The sequence below is a fragment of the Pistacia vera genome, unplaced genomic scaffold (assembly GCF_008641045.1).
Source record: "Pistacia vera cultivar Batoury unplaced genomic scaffold, PisVer_v2 Contig568, whole genome shotgun sequence".
Taxonomy (NCBI): Eukaryota; Viridiplantae; Streptophyta; class Magnoliopsida; order Sapindales; family Anacardiaceae; genus Pistacia; species Pistacia vera.
The window spans coordinates 492,566-512,989 of record NW_022196410.1 but is presented as its reverse complement, the minus strand read 5'-3'; the positions used below and the strand labels follow the sequence as shown (position 1 = coordinate 512,989).

Genomic DNA, 20,424 nt, shown 5'->3' with positions numbered 1-20,424 from the left:
CCCTGTTTCTCGATTTCTACTGAACAATTAGTAGTAAATTGGTTATAACTTACTCAATAAAAATCGAATTGATGAGCAGTTTGAATCTTTGGAAACTAGAAAGTTAGAGCTTCAATTTGAAATATTATACAATGAATTTGGATAACTATAGGCCTGCGGTCGAACCATTCATTTTATTATCATACACATAAAACCAATTTAATTTTAGTGATGACAAAGGAAAACAAATATTGATATGTAATTTTAATTGTATTTATTCTATTTCTTTTTGTTGATATTTTTTTATGTTACATACATATATCGAAAACCGTGTAGCTTTAGTAAACCATTTATAATATGCCGAACCATTATTATTATCCTTGAAGGAAAACAAATATTGATATGTAGTTTTAATTGTAATTATTCTATTTCTTTTTTATAATATCTTTTATGTTACATACATATATCATGAAAAGAGTTTGTTGCAGAATATAACTATTTCATTTATTAACAAAAATATCAATTGATGTTTGATGCTAAACCATATGGCTTTAGTAAACTATTCATTTTATCATCATACACATTTAAGTTTCCACTGAACAATTATTAGTAAATTGACAATAACTTGCCAAATAAAACTTCCATTGATGAGAGGTTTAAATCTTTAGAAACTAGATAGACGGAGCTTTAATTTGATATATTATACGCTTAATTTGGATAACTGTAGCCCCACTGTCAAACAATTCCTTTTATCATCACACATATTTCTGTTTCTACTGAACATTCAGTAGTAAATTGATCATAACTTTCTCAATAAAAATCCAATTGGTGAGAGGTTTGAATATTTATAAACTAGACAGATAGAGATTTAATTTTATATATGATACAATTAATTTGGATAACTTTAGCTCCACTTCTGAACCATTCTTTTTATCATCACATACATTTCGGTTTCCACTGAACAGTTAGTAGTAAATTGATCATAACTTGCTCAATAAAAATCCAATTGATGAGTGGTTTGAACCTTTAGAAACTATACAGACATAGCTTCAATTTGATATATTATATGATTAATTTGGATAACTTTAGCCCCAATGTCGAACTATTCTTTTTATCATTATACACATTTCGGTTTCCACTGAACAGTCAGAAGTAAATTGATCATAACTTGCTCAATAAAAATCCAATTGATGAGAGGTTTGAACCTTTAGAAACTAGACAGATAGAACTTTAATTTGATATATTATATGATGAATTAGGATAACTATAGACCTGCTATTGAACCATTCATTTTATCATCATACACATAAAACAAATTCAATTTTAGTGATGACAAAGGAAAACAAATATTGATACGTAGTTTTAATTGTATTTGTTTTATCTCTTTTTGTTAATTTTTGGATTGATTTGTGAGTTTTGTGGGTTTTACAATTATCGTCTTTCTTTAGGATGCTATCATCAAATTTTTTTTTGCTATAGGTGGTGGTCAATTCTAATTAAAGCAAATGGATTTGTGTCACATGACCTTTATCATCATGGCTTCCTCAATGCTTCAATTAAGTTTCCTTCAGATTATACTGTTGGAGTTGTTGTTGCTTTCTATGTGAGTTATCTTCTCAACATTCTTAATTTTTTTTTTATTTCTAAAATAATAATAATAAAAATAATTCATTTTCTTTTCTCAACAATCATAATCAATTTTTTCCTTTGGCTCTGCAAGTCTCTTGCTTAAAAGTTCACATTTTTCAACAAGATCTCTCTTTCTTTGATTAATTTATAGACTTATCAATAATACCCAGTAGGTTATCTTGCAAATTTTTTTGCTTTTCTTGACAAAGTTTTAAACTTTGATGATAAATGTCAAATGGTAACATATTTGAGAAGAACCATGATAATATAAACTTTGAGTTCAATTTGTGGATATTTTATTTATTGATTTTTTAATTATCAATTCAATATAAAATGGACTTCAATATAGAAAATATATATTTAAAACACAAAAAAAATCAATAATAATGTAAAATAATAATAAACATACCTGCGCAACGCAACTTGAAAACGAATATAAGTTACATAAATTGCGGAAGGTCAATATAAATTTTGAGTTTAAATAGTTGATCTTGATAATATTCAGGTGATATTAAATATCATAGACGATTCACTACAAAATACTGATATCGAATATCAAAGACATGTCTACAAAAATAATATCAATTGTACAAGCTGATGATCCTGAAAATATAATTAGACCATATAATATTCAGGTGATCTTCTCAAGTTGGATGAATGATTTAATAAAATCTACTTATAATTGATATTAATAATTATACATGTACAATTATTAATTTTATCTTAACACAACTTTGTATATATATACAATTTATATTTACTTTAAAATTTGTATAATTTATCACTTATTATGTGTTAATCTAATTAGTTTATTTTGTTAGAATAAATTTGCTTACAATCTATTTAAAAAATATTGAATAAACATACCCGTGCAACATGCGGGTCTCATGTCTAGTTTTTATAAATATTTAAATTATATACTTCGGTTTTTCCATGGAATAATATTATATATTGTCATAGAATTGCTCGCCGATGAATGAAGTAGATGATAAACCAAAAACTTGTTAATCCGTCAGTATTTTAAATACTAAGATTGGGAGTACCACTAGCCATTGGCCTATATAAACATCACCAATTAATCTCACGCTAACTTGATGATACATTCAAATGCGTAAACGTAAGCCCTAAATTTTAACATTATTTCACAACATATTTGATGAACCTCCATTCTCTTTACAAGTCCCAATAATTTTATTAAAAAAAAAAAAAAAAATTGTTTATTTTTTATTCTATTAGCTTCTATTAACAAAGGAGACGACCATTATAGTGGAAAAAAATATTTGGAATAAACTAATATTATGAGTAGGTTTTAAAGAGGAAGTCTCAAGTATGAAGTTGTAGAAGGAGTTATGAACGAATTTAGATTTAACCTGTGAAAAAAAAGATATTTTCACTCTGGAGGAAAAAAATAAATAAAAATAGATGATAGGGTTAACAAAAAGATTTAGAAAATAAAAGTAAAAAGGGATAATATGGGAATGATATATTATATATTTGTAATTATTATGAATAAATGTCGATGTCTCTTACAATTTTATAACTTTCCAATCTTTCATCTTCTTTAACTCTTGAACTTTTCAAGTTCCACAATTTCAAAGCATTTTATTAGTTTTTATTTCATTTATAATATTTTATAATTTTGAGACTATAAATAGATATTTTATGAAAGATGATGAACACTCAATCTTATAATAGAAAAGTATTGGTTCTATTTCCCCTCAATCACCTTCTCTCCTCTTAGTTTATTTTATAATAGTAATTACATTTTAAAAACAATTTTAATTATTATCGGGGTTTAAAAAGAGATTAAGTGAGGCTCAAGGGCCATTAGGCAGAGTTCATTTGAAATTTGATATGAAGGCCCAGCAAGATTGTGTGTTCGGTCAGCAGCCCATCTACGAGTCAAGTCAAAGTCAAACTTCAACAAATTGTGCACATGCATTCTCACACACCTAAATCTAAATTTGACTATACTTGTTTCCACTTTCCAGACCACCCATTACATCCAAATTTGACTACTTGACTACATTTACTCCTTATCTCAAAATTCTGTTTCTTAAATTAATCAAACCTTTTTTGTTTTTTTCGTAATTTTAAATATATAAAGTATTAGACTTTTTATTATAAATAGATCACTTAAAATGTAAAAGTTTCATATTTAAAAATTGAAATTCCATTTATCTGGTTATTTAAAAATTGAAGATGATAACTAGGTAAAAATAACTTTATTCGGTTGATAATTACAGTACAATGAGAGAAAAGTGAAAGTCAAGAGTTTGACTGAAATATTAAAAAATATAATGACACTTTTACCCTTCAAGACCAAACCAATATCTGATGGTTTTGGAGACAAGAAAACAAGCATTAGGGTTACATAGGAAAAGTTACAGAGATAAGGTGTCGTTATCAGGAAACATAAGAAGAAATTTTAAAAATTAAAAAAGGGGTGTGGTGTGCTGAGCAAGTAAATGGATGGAGATTTGAGGATTAACATCAGCCAAGTTCATATAGTTTAGACTGAGACCCCACATGTTCAATTGAAAGTCAACTCAAATTGTAAAAAACTGAAATGTATTCCTTTGATTTATCCATACAAAGAGGCTAAAGATTCCAATACCGTCATGACCAGTAAAAAATATATATTCTATCGTGATCAGACTGTGACAAACCTGGTTAGGAGGTTAGAGATTTTAATATGAATTCATATAGCTATTCAAACAGCATTTAATATATCATTAATGCATCAAAGAAAATTCTAAATGGAGTGAGATATATTCATTTGACTTTTTAAATTATTTTAAAATTCTATTTTGAATATTCAAAAATTCCTAAACACACAATCATATAATTTGATATCTAGAGATCATACACGAGGGTATTATTGTCCTCACAATTATTAGATGAAAGCAACAACTTTAATTATGTTTAATACGTATTATCAGGATCAAATGATAGTTCTTAGAATTTCTTGAGGGATTTATAGAGCAGGTTCATTGAAGAGAACCAGAGACACCAACTAGATTAAACTTTAAAGAAGAGTATTGAGGGGTCAAAACCAAACCTATATGAAGCTGTCTTTTACATTATATTGGCAAGACTTTGTCTCCTTTTCAGAAAACAAAAACACCCATCTGGATTTTCTTTGGCTTTGTATATCAATAGAAATGTTTCATATCAGTCACTCTGAGGAAGACAGGCTGGTTTTATGAAGGGTTGAATTCAAATAGAACTAACAATATTCCATCTTTCTTTGAATTTGTTTTAAATCTTACTATTTTTCTTTATTTAATTTAAGAATTCATATAAAAATTAAACTTAAGCTGTAAAGACAGAATCTTGATCCGCTTTTAACAAAATCACCTGGTTAATTTACTTTACCTTCCTTAATAATTGTCAAAGACACATCAAGGAAGGGTAAAAATAAATACAAGTTATTCAGATTTTAAATTCATCAAATTCAAAGTCAAATGGCATACGACATATCAACCAACGGGACAAACTGAGAAACACATGTCCTGTTCATCTATCTCTTGCTTCACGTCACAACCATGCAGAAAAAGTCGTAATTTTTTTTATAAAATTATACAAATCGATTACTTGGTCATTCAGAGAGAAGACCTATTTGATTAGTTTTGGTGACTTTGACTGATCTGCAGGCCAGATACATTAATTAAGTTTAGGAAATATTAATATATAATCTTTAAGTCTTTTTTGTTCCAGAAATCAAGGCTGATATCTTGTTCTGTTCAGAATAGTTAAACAATGTCAATGACCTTATCTTTTTCTGTTTGTTCATTTTCTTTTCAGATTTGAGATAAGTCTTTTACATACCTGCTCATCATCAACTGCCAACTGCTAATTAATTTATTTATTGTATTCAGATGAAACCCAATAATAACTATTTACCAAGATCTATCTACGTCTACACTGCTACTAGTTTCGTCATGCACAAACCTGAGGCTGGATATCCAGTCAAAGCTACAAGAATAAGCAGGATAAAAATAGTGACTATCACTATAATCGAAGAAGAAAAATTACAGCCCAAGAGCTTAATTTATTAGTCTTATACAGAAGCTTACAAAATGATGAGTACATGTACATATATAAAAGGTAGCAGTCATGAATTAATTAACAATAGTTGGAGAGCAAAGTGAGTGAAGTATTTTGTACTCCATTACATTCAGTCAAAGCTACAGAAGAAAATGAAGATCGATGATGATTGAGGCCTGTAACACACATGCAGTTTAATCTATTTCCAGTTATGTTTTAATATAGGTAACATACCTTTCAAATTAATAAAATAGAATTATATTTTAAATTGAACACTGTAGAAAACATTAGACATGGTTGATTAATTCAAACTTGAAGCAAGTTTGTTCTCGTTACCACCAAGGCAATTAACATAATCTTAATCCTCAACGCTATCAAATGTAAACACTAATTCTAAATTAAACCTATTAGTTAATAAATGATTCACTCTTTGTATATATAGAATTAGAGCAAACGAGATGAGAGGGGTTTTGGAAAGGGAGATGAGAGGATCCTGATAGTGGTGTTGGATTGGTCAATTGACACAAAATCAGGCCAGATCAGGCTTGAACGACGGTCGAGTGGGTTTGGTGGGTGGTTGTGGTGGTGGTGGTGGTGGCTAGATGGTGATCATGGTTGAGTGGTGTGAAATAAAAAGTGAAGGGTAGGATGACAATAGCATAACTCAAAATCTAAAATTAACTTCCAGTATTAGTTTAAGGGTAGGAATATGGAATAAATGCAACTACGTGTATGAATCTATGATTTGGCTAAACCTAGGATGGGAACATGTCGTTTGCTTTTTAGAATTATCATAAGAATAAAGATAGGCTGACAAACAAATCTTACAAACTTTCTTTTACAAACTCGATATGGTAGTTAAGTTGACAGCTCTCACCACACCCAAGACATTAAATGATTTTAACTAAACACGGACAATCGTTTTTTAGAGATAAACGATTATTCCTTTATAAGAAACGATCATTCCTTCACAAGGACCAACCATTCTTTGTGAAGGAATGGTTGTTCCTTATGAATGGAACAACCATTCCTTCTTATGAAATAGTAAAGGAATAACCGTTCTTTATGAAGAGAACAATTACTTCTTATGAATGAACGATCGTTCGTCTATAAAGAAACATCATTCATGTTTAATCAAAATCGTTAGTTGACGTGATAATGTAAACTCATATGTTATATCGGATTTGTAAGATTGTATAGTATTACCCTTACCATAATGCTATGTGACACTTTAAATCAATGTTATATTATTGTTGAAGATGAATATAATAAAATTTAATTAGATAAAAGTCATAAAATTAATTTTTGTAAACTTATACAAACACAAGTATTTAACAAATATTGATATTATTTCTCGAAGAAAAATGCTATCCTTACAAACATTTATACAAAAGGGGTTATAAAGTGATATTAATAAAAAAAATAAATTAAAAAAACGAAAAAAAAGAGAGAGAAATCATAAAAATCAAGGATGAGAATTATCTTTGAATGCCATTTTTGTATATGTCACTGTAAAACTAGCACCGCCCTCCCCGAAAAGATGACAATCTATATACATTCCCTCCAAAAATTCCACGTCAGACAAACACTACTACAAACTCAAAACAACCCATCACAGAACCATTAACTGCGGGTAGCCCAACGGCGGGTGAGGCGATAACGGCGACAATAGAGGGACGTTAAAAATTCCCTTCACATCACCCTCCAACTCCATATCCCACAATGCTCTGAAGCTCGACGGGGTCCACGGACTATCCTTAACCGTCTCCACACTTTCCGTTTTAACTGCTTTCATTTGTTTCTTCTCTTCTTCCTCATTTTCACCCTTTCTTTTCCGCTTTCTCCCACACGCGCTGGCCTCGACGCGTGTGTCGCACTTTCCAGCCTCGGCTCCCGAGTCGCACTTGCCGGCTTCCAATGGAAAGTTAAGGATAGCTTTTGAGCCGCGTAGCTTGAAGGCCGCTCTATCGTAGGCTCTGGCGGCTTCAATGGCGGTGTCAAAAGTCCCCAACCAGACACGTGATCCTCTCCGGTTAGGATCCCGGATCTCCGCCGCGTACTTTCCCCACGGCCTCCGTCGAACGCCTCTGTAATGCTTTGCGTCCTCCACAACGTCTGAACTCGCCTGTTTGGGTTGGGTTTCTTGGTTACTAAAGTGGAGCCACTCGGTTTTGTTCGGGAGTGAGATTTGTAGAGAAGGTTTTCGAGTGGCTTGAGAGGTTGAATTCCGAGAAACGTTTGGCTTGGATTCGAATTCGGAGTTATAAATATTCGATTGAAATTGAGGCTTGACGTCAAATTCAAAGAAATCGCCAGCCAATTGAGAGAATTTTGGCGAAACATGATCGCTGATTTGAGGTTTGGTTTCAAATTCAAAGAAAGGGGACGTGTTGAAGCAACTATTCGAGGAATTAGAGCTAGAAGCTTGTGAACTTAAACAAGAATCGGACACAGAAGTCGAAACTTTAGATTTGACTTCGTTTATCCACTGACTCATATCAAAATTCGAATTATATCTCGCCATGGGAGAGTTTTCACCAAAAAGTTGTCGCTCGATGAACTCAAGCGCTGATATTTCATTAGGCGTGGCCATAGAAACTGAGCAAGCAATCAAGCGGTTTAGGAAAGCTTTAAATCTTGAAAACTCTGAAGAGTTTGAATGTGGAAGTGGAAGTGGAAGATTTTGAATACGGGAAAGAATGAGAATGACAACGAATATATAGATTGGACATTGTAATGTCAATCGCGACTTTTTCCAACGGAGCTTTTAAGCGAGAAGGAGGAAGGTTCGTTTTCACATTTGTTTATTGACTTTCATGTTTCTTGTTTCATGTCAACCATTGGATCAGTGCAGATGAGGTCAAAGAAAGCATCGGACAGCTGATGGTAAAGGTACACTTTTGGATTCGTGCATTATGTATTTCCTGTTTTGTTTGATTGTATTTAGTCTTGTGTTTCGAAGATGGTTCATAGAGTGACGTTTGGATAGAATATTAAAAGGAGTATTGAAATTTAGTGGATAAAAAAAAAAAGAAAATATATGGTGCATTGAATTAGTTAATTTATGGGGTTAAAGAGAGTGAAGACAAAGCTACGCAATTTGCAAATGGGTTGTGATTTGGTCGTAGCTGTTGACAAGGCACCGCTTCTTTATGATTGAAGCTGGTCATATATTTCTAGGTTTTGGATTAAAGTTGCATAGTGAAAAACATTAGACTTATCAACAAACATTAGATAACTTTATCAACTAATATTTTTTTATTCTTTTTTATGACTGGGGTGTCGGGCCAACTTGTGCACAAGAACTCTAATGGTCACCTTATTAGGGATCGTAAGGACTCGAACTCGGGAGACTATATTAGATTTTTTCTTGCTCTTTACCATCAAGGAGATTCAAAATTAAGTATCATGCTAGATCTTCCTTTGCTTTTTATCATCAGGCCACTAAAGGTTTTTATCAACTAATATTTAATAACTTAATCAAGTCTAAGTTTCATTTCATCTCTATCTTTTGATTTTGATTTTGATTTACCTGGTTTCTCCATTTTACTCCTAATAAATTCAAACCCTTTTTCCTAGAATGATTCATATTAGATTTCGTGCCTTGAATGTCAAAGAAGAAAGATAATTAATATGTTTCTTTATTTATGGTTGATTAGTGAGGTTATGGGTTATGAGCAAGGACTTGTTTCATAGTCCAATATAGATATAATATACTCGGAATGAATTTCAGTCTAGTAAAATTCCAGAGCCAGATGCATAACTTCTTGATTTCTTTTGCCTGAGTCAACATTTTAAATTAACTTTTGGAATCCATGGTTCATCTAGCCTTTCTTTTTTTTGGGTTTTGTTTCATTTATCTGAAATGCTTTATACCATCTTCATTAGGATTTAGGCTTTAGAACTGTGGAACTGTAACCTCCCTTGCCTAATTGTGTTGTACCATTGAGAAGGTGCAAGGGAGGCATTTCTTTTGATTCATTGCTGACCAAGCATGAACTAGAATATTTCTTTTTGCTTGTGGCTTGGAAATCCCTAAGGTAGAAGCTGCTTGTGATTTAATGCTACTTTGACGTTATGTAAAGGCCAATTAATGTATTTAAAAAGCGGGAAACAGTCAATTGTGCGTTGATGCTGTGACTTCTTCAATTCTTTCTCAACCAATCTCAAACCCTAACCACACTCATAGTTAATATGATTTGAGAATGATTTGAAAAATTCCTAAAGTATCTTTTCAGTTTCAAAAAGCAATTGAAATTGAAACTTTAACCAAGTCCAAGAATTTGTCGTACTTAAGTAGATTAATAGTGAAAAAATCGCGTTGTATACTTTTTGACAGTGTTCCAAAACATGGAAGCTTGGAAATGTTATAGTGACTATGAATTATTAAAATAGTGTTTAAGTGGCAATTGGAGTTGTTCTGTTAACCATACATAGAATAACTCTAGCAATTTTGATGCATGCATATTTACTATATTTCATGGCTTAATTATATCATCAATTATCTTTAGTTCTCTTATTGCTACGCATAAATTGGAGCATTTGTTTCGCTAAATCTGCAACAGTAGTTTTTTCAGCTAAACTTCTATGTATGAACCCTAAATTTAACTGCATAAGCTTACAGCAATAGCTTGTCTTGTGTGTCTAAGCTGAACCTGGTGCTCAATCTCAGTGCGCATAATGAAAAATCACATTTAATCATTTAGAGCATCAAAGAGGTTGCACGGTTGCATTTAACACAGGAAGGAAGAGTGGAATGTTAAATGCATAATAGTTTACAGTTTTTTCCCAGGATAAGTTTGAACCACTATTACTGAAATTACGCCCTATCAAAACAGAATAATTGGCCAAGAGGAGTCAATAATTGTTTAGTTCCCATTGAAATAAAATAAAAAAATTGTATCAATGTTGAAAAAATTTCCTGGAAGGTAATTTTTCTGATTTGAAACTATAGTATTTATTACTTCTTGATGAGGTTTGTTTATATATTCCCTTATCATTGATTAATAAATGACACCAACAGTAGTATTTGTACTCTTACTAAAGGGTTTATGATCTTTGAGGGATTTTGAATATAATATAAACTAATATGTGCTGAACTTAGGGGGAAACTTTTCATCTCTTAATGGCATATTTGCTCAAATTAACTCTAATGCTTTGGAAATTTTTATCTTCTTTATGTCACTAGAACTCAACAAAAACTTTATACATCAGCTGCTCCTTACTAGGCATTTGGTACATGTAATGAATAAAAAATAATAGTGTCCATAAAACAAATTTTATACTTTCCGAAATTGACAGCTAATGTGAATCATATTACTGTGGAATTTTTCCCTGTTACTAGTTTTTGGAAGGACAAAAACAAACATGTAGAATGCTTTGGAATAGATCATCTTCTAGAATGTATCTGCAAAAAAAAAAAAAAAAAAAAGTAAAAAATCTCCATTGCCAGGAAGAAACTTTCTTAGGTGGCAACGAAGGTAATATAAATACCTTCCAAACTTGGAATTTTTTTTTTTTCCTGTTATATAGATTATTCCAATATCCCTTGGTTGACTGCAACTAAAGTTCACGTGTTTTGTTAAATACTTCTTCAAACAAAAGAAGATGTAAGGTGCAATTGCAATGTCAACCCTAATGTGAAATGTCAATTCAACTGTTGTGTGATAAACGATAATTCTGACTGGCTGCGTTTAGGGGTATCAATTTCAACCAAAAATAAAAATCATACTATTGAATATTTAGTTGATGTTGAACCTTAAACCTATCTTAATCGATACAAATTATTTTTTCTTTATATTTAAAACCTTTTCAATGATTATAAATGAGCATACTTTTTTCATAAGTTGACTCAAATGCACATGGTAACTTGGATGGAAATCTTTGTTGCAAACCTCATATAAAGGACTTTGTGGTTTGTCAAATTTCTTGGATTATTGATTAATTGTTGCAATTAGTTAACAAGGTAGTTAATTAGTTTTATAGTTAGTTAACTGCTGTTATGGTTAGTTAGAAATATTTAACTATGGTTAACTTAACCATAGTTACTGCAGATTGTATATAACTGTAATAAACACTTGTACAGTTAGTTTTTGAGCTGAATAATAAAGAAATTCACTTTACTCTCTCTGAAATGAACTCGATCATGGTATTAGAGCAGTGTTTTAAGCTGCGAATTGACAAACTTCAATCGAAGAATCAAGCTCAAATAGAAGCTGTATGTGTATCATCTTTTAAGACCGGTTGATCTTCGTCATCAATTTCTTCCTTGAGTAAACTGGTTTTCTGCTAAATCAATTCTTGATTAAGTTGATTTCTTCTATCTTCGTCATCAATTTCGTCCTTGATTAAACTGGTTTTCTGCTAAATCAGTTCTTGATTAAGTTGATTTCTACACATATCTTAAAGTCAATCGATTCTACATGTCGAATGTTACTGACTTAGGTTCGCCTCTGTACATTCATCCGTCGGACACCCCCAAGTTCAACTCTGATTTCAGAACAACTTACTAGAATAGAGAATTATGGGATATGGAGTCGTGTGATGATAGTCTCTCTAAGGGCGAAGAACAAATTGAGGTTTGTTGATGGATCTTGTGAGAAGTCAAAATTCAATGAGTCTTTGCTTGCACAGTGGGAACGTTGTAACTCCTTAGTTTTGGTATGGATTTTTAACACTGTGTCGAAGGAGATATTCAACAGTATTGTGTACTCTACCAGTGCGCATCAGGTCTGGCAAGATCTTCAAGAACAATACAATAAAATCAATGGTATGAGAGTGTTTGGTATTCACAGAGAGATAGCTAATTTGGTACAAGGAACAAAGACGATTGCAATTTATTACAAAAAATTGAAAACTCTGTGGGATGAACTGAGTTCGTTGGTGAGTCTGCCGCCACCAGATAGTGAGTCAGCCAAGGCTTATTTGGCTCATCTCAACCAACAAAAGCTATTACAGTTCCTAATGAGACTTAATGAATCATTTGCCTTGGTGCGAAGTCAGATTTTGTTGATGGTTCCTCTGCCTTCAATTAAATAGACTTGTTCGATAATGAGTCAAGATGAGAGTCAGAAGGTATTGACTAGATTCAATCATAATACCGAAGTTACTACAGCACTGTACTCACAAGGGAATCAAAGGAATCAAACTCAAAATTCGAAATACAAAGGAAAGAAACCCTACATAGAATGTGACTATTGTCATATTGTTAGGCATAAAAGGGATACTTGTTACAAATTGCATGGCTATCCTGCAGATTTCCAGTTTAATAAAGGAAAGTCAGGGTCGAAGGTCAAAGCTAATCATGTTCATTCAAGTCAAGAGTAAGTGTTGAACACTGAATCTGCACCCGACAATAACAAAGGAGGAGCTAATCTAGGCAATGTCTTGACTCCAGAACAGTATGCACAATTGCTTCAGCTATTGGGAAATGAGAACATGGGAGCACCATCTGCTAATCTGGCAGGTAAAATCGTTTTCTTATACTCAAATTGCAATAGTGCTGATGACTGGATTCTAGATTTTGGTGCTACTGACCATATGACCAATAATTTTCAAAATTTTGAGTCTTCTGTTGCTAGTAAACTATCCATAGCTAGTTATGTAGGTCTCCCAAATAGAACAAAAACCTCAATTGAACATGTTGGTTCTGTCAAATTGCAAGAAAATTTGTCTCTTGAAAAGGTTTTATACATACCAGATTTTAAGTACAATTTGATGTCAGTGTCTAAATTGGCTACTACCGGTCAATGTTCCATGACATTTTATCCACATTTTTGTGTTATCCAGGATCTTTGGAGTGGCAAACTGAAGGGGATTGGTAAGCAATGTTAGGGGCTATTTCATTTCATACCAATTTCAAAATTAAAATTGTGTTTTTCTGATTTTATTTCAACTTTAGGAAAGGGCTTAGACATAGAAAAGTTTGATTGTAATAAATTGTCAGTTTACAATTCTATCAATGTACCTATTGATTTGTCAATAAAAGAACCTTTTCAAGCTAAAGATATTGTTATCTGGCATAGAAGGTCAGGACATGCATCTTTGCCAATTCTACAAACATTACATCATGGACTTAATGATCAGCACAAGTTTCATTTTAATGTTTGTCTTGTAGCTAAACAAACTAGATTACCTTTTGCTTTAAGTGAAACAACTACATCACATGTTTTTGAACTGCTGCATTTAGATGTTTGAGGCCCTTGTAGAGTTGCAACCCAAGGTAATGCACGGTTTTTTCTTACGATTATTGATGACTTTATGCAATTCAAGTTTGATGTCTTTCAAACCTTAAAAAACTTTCTGCATACGGTCCAAAATCAATGCAGTCAAACACCTAAATATATTAGAATTGACAATGGCTTGGAATTTTTCAACCAACAATGTCATGATTTGTTGTCTAGCTTAGGCGTTGTACATCAAAGCACTTTTGTCTACACTCCACAGCAAAATGGAGTGGTAGAACGCACGCATAGACACATCCTTAACATAGCTAGAGCTTTTAAGTTTCAATCTCATATTCTAGATTACTTGTGGGGCTATGCAGTCAAAGCAGTTGTCTATATTATTAATAGATAGCCTACCAAAGTTTTGAATGGTTTTTCCCCTTTTGAAAAATTTTATGGTCACAAGCCTAAGTTAGATTGAAAGTTTTTTGCTGTTTGGCATATGCTACAAATCTGCCTGTCCAGGATAAGTTTGCTCTAAGATCCATTCCTTGTGTATTTCTTGGCTATTCCTTTACTAAGAAAGGCTATATACTGTATAATTTGCACTCCAAAACAGTATGTGTCAATCGAGATGTTATATTTCATGAGTACATTTTTCCGTTTCTTTTACACCAGTCCACTAAACGTCCTTTTTTTCTTGAAAATTTCATGGAAGAAGAAGTAAATACATCCTCTGATTCAATTTTGCATACTACTTCTACAAATGATCTTCATGAGACAGAACCAACTACACTTAGTTCTTCAGCTTCCCATTCACCCTCTTCTGTGCCTAATACACCCTTACCTTCTCACAACCAAATTAGAAAGTCCAGCAAACCCATTAAACCTCCTATTTGGACCACTGATTTTGTGTGTCTTGCTTTGTCCAAGTCAAATCAGACATCTACTGTCAAATATCCCATACACAATTACATTGCCTATACTAATCTTTCTTCTGCCTACCAAAAGTGTCTATCCAATATTTCTGCTATCATTGAACCCACATCCTTTACCCAAGCATCCAAAGATCCCAACTGGATTAAAGCTATACAACAGGAAATTCAAGCTTTGGAAAGAAATGGACATGGTCTCTAGTTCCCCTGCCTCCTGGTAAGATTCCAATAGGGTGTAAATGGGTGTATAAACTTAAGTATAATGCCGATGGGACTTTGGAAAGGTATAAGACTAGATTAGTGGCCAAAGGGTTTACTCAGCAGGCTGGAATTGATTATGAGGAGACATTTTCTCCTATAGTGAAGATGGTGACAGTGAGCTTAGTCTTGGCCATTGCATCCATGGAAGATTGACCTCATTTTCATTTAGATGTTGACAATGCATTCTTACAAGGAGATCTTCAAGAGGAAATGTACATGCATTTACCGCAAGGTTTCTCAAATCAACCTGACAAGCCCTTAGTTTGTAAATTTTACAAGTCCTTATATGGCTTAAAACAAGCCTCTAGGGCCTGGAATACTAAGCTCACAAATGTCTTGTTGATAGGTGGTTTTCAGCAATCCCCATCGAATCACTCTTTCTTTTTTAAGAAACATAATGGGCACATTGTTATCTTGTGCATGTTGATGACTTGGTCATCACTGGCAGTGACAGTTCCCTGATTCAAGCTACTAAGGATCTCTTACATTCTCATTTCAAGCTAAAGGACTTGGGCTCTCTTAGATATTTTTTAGGTTTTGAAGTTGCTCGATCCTCCAAAGGTATAAGTCTATGTCAAAGGAAATATGCTTTGGAGTTGATAGCTGATTCGGGATTAGTTGCTGCCAAACCAGCTTTGGTTCCTCTTGATCCTCATCTAAAACTCACTAATGTAGAGTATGATGTAGCCTTTCCTGGCCAAAAAGATCCAGTCTTAGTTGATCCCTTGGTATATCAAAAATTGGTTGGAAAATTGCTTTATTTGTGTCTCACCAGACCTGATCTCAGTTTTGCAGTAAACCTCCTCAGCCAATTTATGCACAAACCTAAACAATCACATCTCAATGCTGCCCTTAAGATTGTCAGATATGTGAAAGGGTCTCCAGGTTTGGGTTTATTTTTCCCAGCACATGACTCCTTGTATCTTCAAGCATTTTGTGACTCTGATTGGGCTTCTTGCCTTATGACTCGTAAATCAGTGACTGGTTTTTACATTTTCTTGGGAAATTCTTTTCTGTCCTGGAAATCTAAACGTTAAGTTACAGTTTCTAGAGCATCCTTTGAAGCTGAATATCATGCCATGGCATCCACAGTTTGTGAAATTATTTGGCTTACCCAGCTTCTGCATGACCTTGGTTTCTCACTATAGCTGCCGATTGCCCTTGGCTGTGACAATCAATCAGCCATTTTCATTGCTTCCAATCTTGTGTTCCATGAATGGACGAAGCACATCGACATTGATTGCCACATTGTTCGTACAAAGATTAAGGAGGGTTTGGTGCATCCTATCCATGTTCCCACACAAGAGCAGCCTGCTGATTTGTTTACTAAGGCTGTTCCTACTTCTCTTCATCGCCATTTATTGTCTAAGTTGGGGGTGCTTGATATTCATCACCCACCGCCTTGAGGGGGGTCTTGGATTATTAGGATTATTGATTAATTGTTGCAATTAGTTAACAAGGTGGTTAATTAGTTTTATAGTTAGTTAACTGCTGTTATGGTTAGTTAGAAATATTTGACTATGGTTAATTTAACCATAGTTACTGTAGATTGTATATAACTGTAATAAACACTTGTACAGTTAGTTTTTGAGCTGAATAATAAGGAAATTCACTTTACTCTCTCAGAAATGAACTCGATCAAAATTGACAAGCTCAAGGCTCCCATAAGTTGTGTCATGACTGGAGCTTGAACTTTGACTGTTAGTCCTAATGATATATTATTGTAGCTTTTGTAGTTGATCATTTGATCTGGCACTTCATAGACCCTAAGAATTTTTTTAGTTTATTTTTTTTTTTTTGCGAATAACATAAATAGTCTGCAAATTTGTTTGTTAGATATTCGAGGCAAATTCCTGGGGTTAAATATCTTTATACATTAATCAGAATTATTTCCACCTCAGAGTCAATTCCTGAAACAACAAATACTTTCCATGCTTAACAATTTTCGAGTCTTGGAATCTCCTGAAACAACATCTTTAAACATAGCATGTTTTAGAGTATTCTTGAATTCAGAAACTAATACGCTCATAATTTTTGGGGAAACACTCTTAAGGTTGACCTTGAGGCTTGCTATTGTGGGAGCGGTTCTGTTTTGATTTCCTCAAAGTCCAAGAAGGGTCATGGATTACACAAACAGAATTTTCTTTTCTTGGAGACCCTTGGAACTGTTAACCAATTTTAATCATCAAAGGGAAGCAGCTTTCTTTTGCTCCAGAAGCTGTTTCTCTTCAAAGATTGACCTTCCTAATAACTCCACGACAAGTCCTTAGCGGCATTCTGTTGATAATACCCACAAGCTAGAAAAAGAATTGCTCCCAATGTTGAGGCCTGACGTCAACTATCTAGTATCTTTTCAAAAGCATTTGCGCTGATACAAACAAGTGGTGCAATTGGACCAGTTCAAACATTTTATACTGTTCAGTTCTCAGATTATGATATCTGTAGCAAATCCTTTCTGTAGATGATAATGTTATTTACATATCTTTGTTACTGATTTAGCATTTATGTTTTCTAATCATAATTAAAGAAGGTCATGGATTTTAAGCTTCCTTAGAGGCCTTGAAATAAAGGTTCGGCTTAAAATGCTTAATGTGGAACAGTGGAAGTGCCATTTTGATATGGTCCATCCTCAGTGATACTGATATGTGCTAATTAATATATGTATAGAGAGAGAGAGAGAGAGAGATTTCATATAACATACACATGATTTAGATGTCGTCCAATGATAGAGAAGGCCCAAGTAATTTGTATGTCCAGATTCTTATTGGAGGTTGTAAAAAGCTTCAGGATTGATGCAGCATTGTGGAATAGGTAACCATTGTTTTAGCTTTAGCTTCCATTTATCATCTCTTATTGAAACTCATTATCTTTTTGTAACACAGGTGTGTTTAGGATATCTTTTGCTTCAGGCAACTTGATTGCACGCATTGATCAGCTGCATTTAGACTATCTTTGGTTGTGCACAATGGTCCAGTGTGTGGTCAAGATTTTCTTTATTTTGCACTTTCCTGTCATCTTTGTCCATCTGAGGTATGTAGACCTTTTGCTAAAGTTTAACGCTAGTAGTTGTTTATTTAATTTCAGGTAATGAGTATTTTACCCAAAATTTTATCAAACAAACATTTTCCTTGAATTTTCAATTATTAGAGTTTGTATAATTATGCATGGCTGAATTGGCAATGCATCAAATAAAATACACCCTTTTAATGCTTATAAAATTTGAACTCTTGATAGTACTATTCTTCAGTTGAAGTAAATTTTCTGCAATGTCATTTTATTAATATTATATTAAGTTTATGAAAATTTTCTTTTCATTTCAAGGTGTTGTTCTATCAGTTACAATATTCTTGCTTCAATATAAACCCTAAAATTCGATACTCTTGAAATAGTGGGGTATTAGTTTAGCAAATCTATGTGGATTTCTGATAAGAAAGTAGCAATGTTATGCTAGTCTCATCATCTCTTGAAAGGATTGGCATCTTTCTCTGCCATTTCCCCTCAGGTTGCTTTTTTCATTGACCATGCAGCAATATTAGTAGGAATCCAAAACTTAAACAAGTCCCACATTTACATCAGCAGGAACACACATAATCTTGTAATGGGATTTTGGATTGTGTTTCTTCTTCATCCGACCTTCTAGCAATTCTCCAAACTGTTAAAACATTGCTGTTTCTTTTTTTTTTTCCTTTTGGTAAACAAAGGTCTTCATATCCATCGGTAGAATGGTGGTCTTATCATCTTTGGAGAGATTTCACTTAGGCCAAGTTCATTACATTACTTGTCTGAGATATATAATAATGTATAGTTACTTATGGATCCAAAACAACCAAGGCTGGGGCCTAAACAGTGTGCGGTGCAATTCTTTTTGAGCTTCCTCTATCTGAACCCAAATGGGTCTTGGAAAGAAACCATTAAGGGATTGAAATCTTGGAAATACTGAAGGAGAAAGGGTAGTCACTGAGGTATTAATATGTACAAAGGATTGGAGGAGAGGTAGTTGCAATCAAACCAAATACTAAAACTTGACTGTTTTGTTGTAGGATATAAATGATTTAGATGACTAGAAGCTCAGTCCATGTGGATGCTGGAACCGTTGGCTGTTGCATAAAAATGAGGAGAACATAACAAATAAGTGGAAGCTTTTTAATTGTGGGCCACAATTCAATCACGATTGGGTCAAGCCATGACCCGATTTGTTTAGAACTATGGATCCAGCTATTAGTTTCTCATGATTTACTAGATGGTAAATGTGAGCAGTTGTTTGTAGTCATTGAATGGTTTAGAATGTGAATCCATTAAGATATTACTCTATTAGTTTATGAAGATGTATTATTATACCATAACCTAATTATGTTGTTAATATTCATTAAGTATGGCCAATGCCATCATCCATTTTAATATCAAATAAAAGTATTAGTATATGGATTCCATACGGCTCGCCTCATATCATACTGGTCATCAGTCAAATCTCTTTATTTTATTATACTTGTACATCTTTAATTCATCATCTAATGTATAAACAATATTATTGATTATTTAAATATTTCTGTTGGAGCCTGCTATATTCTAATTCAACCTATTGATTAAATAGTTTGAATTCAACATTCATGTAATACTAAAAATTAAATTATAAACACTGCTGAGTCAGACCTTTGCTTCACAAGAAAAGAAGCTACCATGCAGCCTCTTATTTTAACACGTGCACTATTTCATTATTTTATTTCAATCATTTTGACGACAATTCTTGTCGTTTGGTGAAAAAATTGAGTCTAGTTTTGCGGTGCAGTGCACGTTTTGGCGGTTGTCACGTGTGACGAGGATAGAAGGATAATGGTTTTTGGTCAAAGTCACATTTGAACAGGATGGTCAAGTTTTGCTGACGTCTCTTTTTATTTCTTATTTTCTAGTTCGCAATAGATAATGAAGGTATGAAACAATTATTTTGTAACAAGATGGTCAAGTTTTGCTGACTTCTCTTTTTATTTCTTATTTTCTAGTTCGCAATAGATAACGAAACAATTATTTTGTAACAGGATGGTCAAGTTTTGCTGTCTTCTCTTTTTATTTCTTATTTTCTAGTTCACAATAGATAATGAAACAATTATTTTGTAACAAAACAGAGGGATGGTTGATATCTAGCTCTCATATAACAATACAATAAAGATTGGTTCACAATCTAATCTCTCAAACTGTTTTTTATAATCCCGACGTGGTAGTTCGCAATTGGTGAGACAAGAAAATTCATTAAAAACCAATTACAAGCTGTCACATTGGGGTTGTGAGAAAAAGTTTGTGAGATTGGATTGTAAGTGTAATATTATCCATAACAATATGTTTTATAAAGAGTAAGCGACATGTTCTCAACCAAGGTTTCGTGAAATGACAAGTTTTTATCTCTGGTTTTA

General features: G+C 33.0%; 1 protein-coding gene across 1 annotated transcript; it reads right to left on the bottom strand.

Moving 5' to 3' along the window:
• Positions 1 to 7,110: 7,110 nt before the first annotated feature.
• On the bottom strand, positions 7,111 to 8,358 carry LOC116108731 (ethylene-responsive transcription factor 5-like). The gene has a single exon (XM_031394960.1). It carries the CDS (start codon positions 8,249 to 8,251, stop codon positions 7,271 to 7,273), a length of 981 nt encoding a protein of 326 aa, XP_031250820.1. The 5' UTR covers positions 8,252 to 8,358; the 3' UTR covers positions 7,111 to 7,270.
• Between the last annotated feature and the right edge of the window lie 12,066 nt (positions 8,359 to 20,424).